The sequence below is a fragment of the Aquarana catesbeiana genome, linkage group LG09 (genome assembly GCF_042186555.1).
Source record: "Aquarana catesbeiana isolate 2022-GZ linkage group LG09, ASM4218655v1, whole genome shotgun sequence".
NCBI classification, from domain to species: Eukaryota; Metazoa; Chordata; class Amphibia; order Anura; family Ranidae; genus Aquarana; species Aquarana catesbeiana.
In genome coordinates, this window is record NC_133332.1 from 743,357 (window position 1) to 747,047 (window position 3,691).

Below are 3,691 nucleotides of genomic sequence, written 5' to 3' on the forward strand. Positions count from 1 at the left end.
GTACTATATTATAGGGGGGGGAGGACAGACTGTACTATATTATAGGGGGGGGGAGGACAGACTGTACTATATTATAGGGGGGGGGGGGGAGGACAGACTGTACTATATTATAGGGGGGGGGGAGGACAGACTGTACTATATTATAGGGGGGGGGGGAGGACAGACTGTACTATATTATAGGGGGGGGGGGGGAGGACAGACTGTACTATATTATAGGGGGGGGGGGAGGACAGACTGTACTATATTATAGGGGGGGGGGGAGGACAGACTGTACTATATTATAGGGGGGGGGAGGACAGACTGTACTATATTATAGGGGGGGGGGAGGACAGACTTGTACTATATTATAGGGGGGGGGGGGGAGGACAGACTGTACTATATTATAGGGGGGGGAGGATCGGTCGGTCAGTGGGGGAGGGGATGATCGATCTGTCGGTGGGGGAGGGGATGATCGGTCGGTCAGTGGGGGAGGGGATGATCGATCTGTCGGTGGGGGAGGGGATGATCGATCTGTCGGTGGGGGAGGGGATGATCGGTCGGTCAGTGGGGGAGGGGATCTTACCCCCTCGGTGACAAGGCTGTGGCCTTCTTTCGGGCTCTTCCCTCCGGTGGGAGAAGTGAAGGAGATCTTCACCATGGCGACTTCTCTCCGGTACTGCGCCACATCCGGGACACGGCGTGATGTCACCGGGGAGGGCGGAGCCACGCACACCGCTCCACCCCCTCTCTATGTTTACTCATGAAGCCTCGTTACATGGCCACGCCTCTCCGCTCCGTTAGCCCCGCCTCATATGTTGTTTGTTTTTCTATCTCCGGCGGCCGACAGTAGTACGTACTGCGCAGGCGCTGCGCCTGCGCAGTACAGGGGGGAACCTATCCGCCGAAGGAACTTATTCGGCAAGACACCGTCCTGTCAACCCCGCCTCTCCTCTACCTCAACCCCGCCTCTCCTCTACCTCAACCCCGCCTCTCCTCTACCTCAACCCCGCCTCTCCTCTACCTCAACCCCGCCTCTACCTCAACCCCACCTCCTGTCGTGTTGCGTCAGATTAGGTGACCCATTAAATTTAGTAACGGAAGTGACATTCTTTCGCCGCCATCTTGCTACACCCAGCACTCCTCCATAGTAAGGATACACTGAGAAGGGGGAAAGCGGACATGTTGGTACACCCACCGGAGTTTTGTATTTTACACGTATTTATAACAGTAAAGTGAGTTTATATAGTGATATACGGGACTTAGAACTCCGTCTGATTGGTTAGATGTTGAATTTTAAAGCAGCGGCAAACCTGATCATCTCATAGGTTTGTTAATCTTTTAAAATTCAACATCTAACCAATCAGACGGAGTTCTAAGTCCCGTATATCACTATATAAACTCACTTTACTGTTATAAATAAGTGTAAAATACAAAACTCCGGTGGGTGTACCAACATGTCCGCTTTCCCCCTTCTCAGTGTATCCTACCTATGGAGGAGTGCTGGGTGTAGCAAGATGGCGGCGATGAGAACGTCACTTCCGTAGCAAACTGCGATGGGTCGCCGAATATGTCGTTACAATTCACAGTTATTTTTATCACTAATCTATATATAGAGATGTGGAGGGTTTAGAAATCCGTCTGTAAATAGTACATTTCTTATTTTATTTTCTACATAGTAAATATCTGAGAACTCCGGAGGGAGAAAACATGAAATGGACTCTCACAGTGACACCGACAGCGATGTGCAGAAGATGACCCCTCCCCCACCATACACTCCACCCCCTCCATAGACTCCTCCCCCAGCATACACTCCTTCCCCACCATACACTCCACCCCCTCCATAGACTCCACCCCCTCCATAGACTCCTCCCCCCACCATACACTCCACCCCTCCATAGACTCCTCCCCCCACCATACACTCCACCCCCTCCATAGACTCCACCCCCTCCATAGACTCCTCCCCCACCATACACTCCTCCCCACCATACACTCCACCCCCTCCATAGACTCCACCCCCTCCATAGACTCCTCCCCCCACCATACACTCCTTCCCCCACCTTACACTCCATCCCCCACCTTACACTCCACCCCTCCATAGACTCCTCCCCCCTCCATAGACTCCTCCCCCCACCATACACTCCACCCCCTCCATAGACTCCTCCCCCAGCATACACTCCTTCCCCACCATACAACTCCACCCCCTCCATAGACTCCACCCCCTCCATAGACTCCTCCCCCCACCATACACTCCACCCCCTCCATAGACTCCTCCCCCAGCATACACTCCTTCCCCACCATACACTCCACCCCCTCCATAGACTCCACCCCCTCCATAGACTCCTCCCCCCACCATACACTCCACCCCCTCCATAGACTCCTCCCCCACCATACACTCCTCCCCCTCCATAGACTCCACCCCCTCCATAGACTCCTCCCCCACCTTACACTCCATCCCCCACCTTACACTCCACCCCCTCCATAGACTCCTCCCCCCTCCATAGACTCCTCCCCCCACCATACACTCCTCCCCCCACCATACACTCCACCCCCTCCATAGACTCCACCCCCTCCATAGACTCCACCCCCTCCATAGACTCCTCCCCCACCATACACTCCATCCCCCACCTTACACTCCACCCCCTCCATAGACCCCTCCCCCACCATACACTCCTCCCCCTCTATAGACTCCTCCCCCACCATACACTCCTCCCCCTCCATAGACTCCTCCCCCACCATACACTCCTCCCCCCTCCATAGACTCCTCCCCACCATACACTCCTTCCCCCACCATACACTCCATCCCCACCTTACACTCCACCCCCTCCATAGACCCCTCCCCCACCATACACTCCTCCCCCTCCATAGACTCCTCCCCCACCATACACTCCTCCCCCCTCCATAGACTCCTCCCCCACCATACACTCCTCCCCCCACCATACACTCCACCCCCTCCATAGACTCCACCCCCTCCATAGACTCCTCCCCCACCATACACTCCATCCCCCACCTTACACTCCACCCCCTCCATAGACCCCTCCCCCACCATACACTCCTCCCCCTCCATAGACTCCTCCCCCACCATACCATCCTCCCCCACCATACACTCCTCCCCCTCCATAGACTCCTCCCCACCATACACTCCTCCCCCCTCCATAGACTCCTCCCCCACCATACACTCCTTCCCCCACCTTATACTCCATCCCCCACCTTACACTCCACCCCCTCCATAGACTCCTCCCCCCTCCATAGACTCCTCCCCCCACCATACACTCCTCTCCCCACCATACACTCCTTCCCCCACCTTACACTCCATCCCCCACCTTACACTCCACCCCCTCCATAGACTCCTCCCCCCTCCATAGACCCCTCCCCCACCATACACTCCTCCCCCTCCATAGACTCCTCCCCCACCATACACTCCTCCCCCCTCCATAGACTCCTCCCCCACCATACACTCCTTCCCCCACCTTACACTCCATCCCCCACCTTACACTCCACCCCCTCCATAGACTCCACCCCCTCCATAGACTCCTCCTCCACCATACACTCCTCCCCCCACCATACACTCCACCCCACCATAGACTCCACCCCACCATAGACTCCACCCCCTCCATAGACTCCACCCCACCATACACTCCACCCCCCTCCATAGACTCCACCCCACCATACACTCCACCCCCTCCATAGACTCCACCCCCACCATACACTCTAA

General features: G+C 56.2%; 1 protein-coding gene across 1 annotated transcript in view; it reads right to left on the minus strand.

Moving 5' to 3' along the window:
• Positions 1-935, minus strand: part of ITM2A (integral membrane protein 2A) — a gene marked incomplete in the record, with an annotated part of 2,441 nt that extends 1,506 nt beyond the window's left edge. Inside the window, 1 exon segment of the mRNA XM_073598045.1 lies at positions 565-935. Within this exon segment, the coding sequence (XP_073454146.1) occupies positions 565-637 (73 nt within the window).
• Between the last annotated feature and the right edge of the window lie 2,756 nt (positions 936-3,691).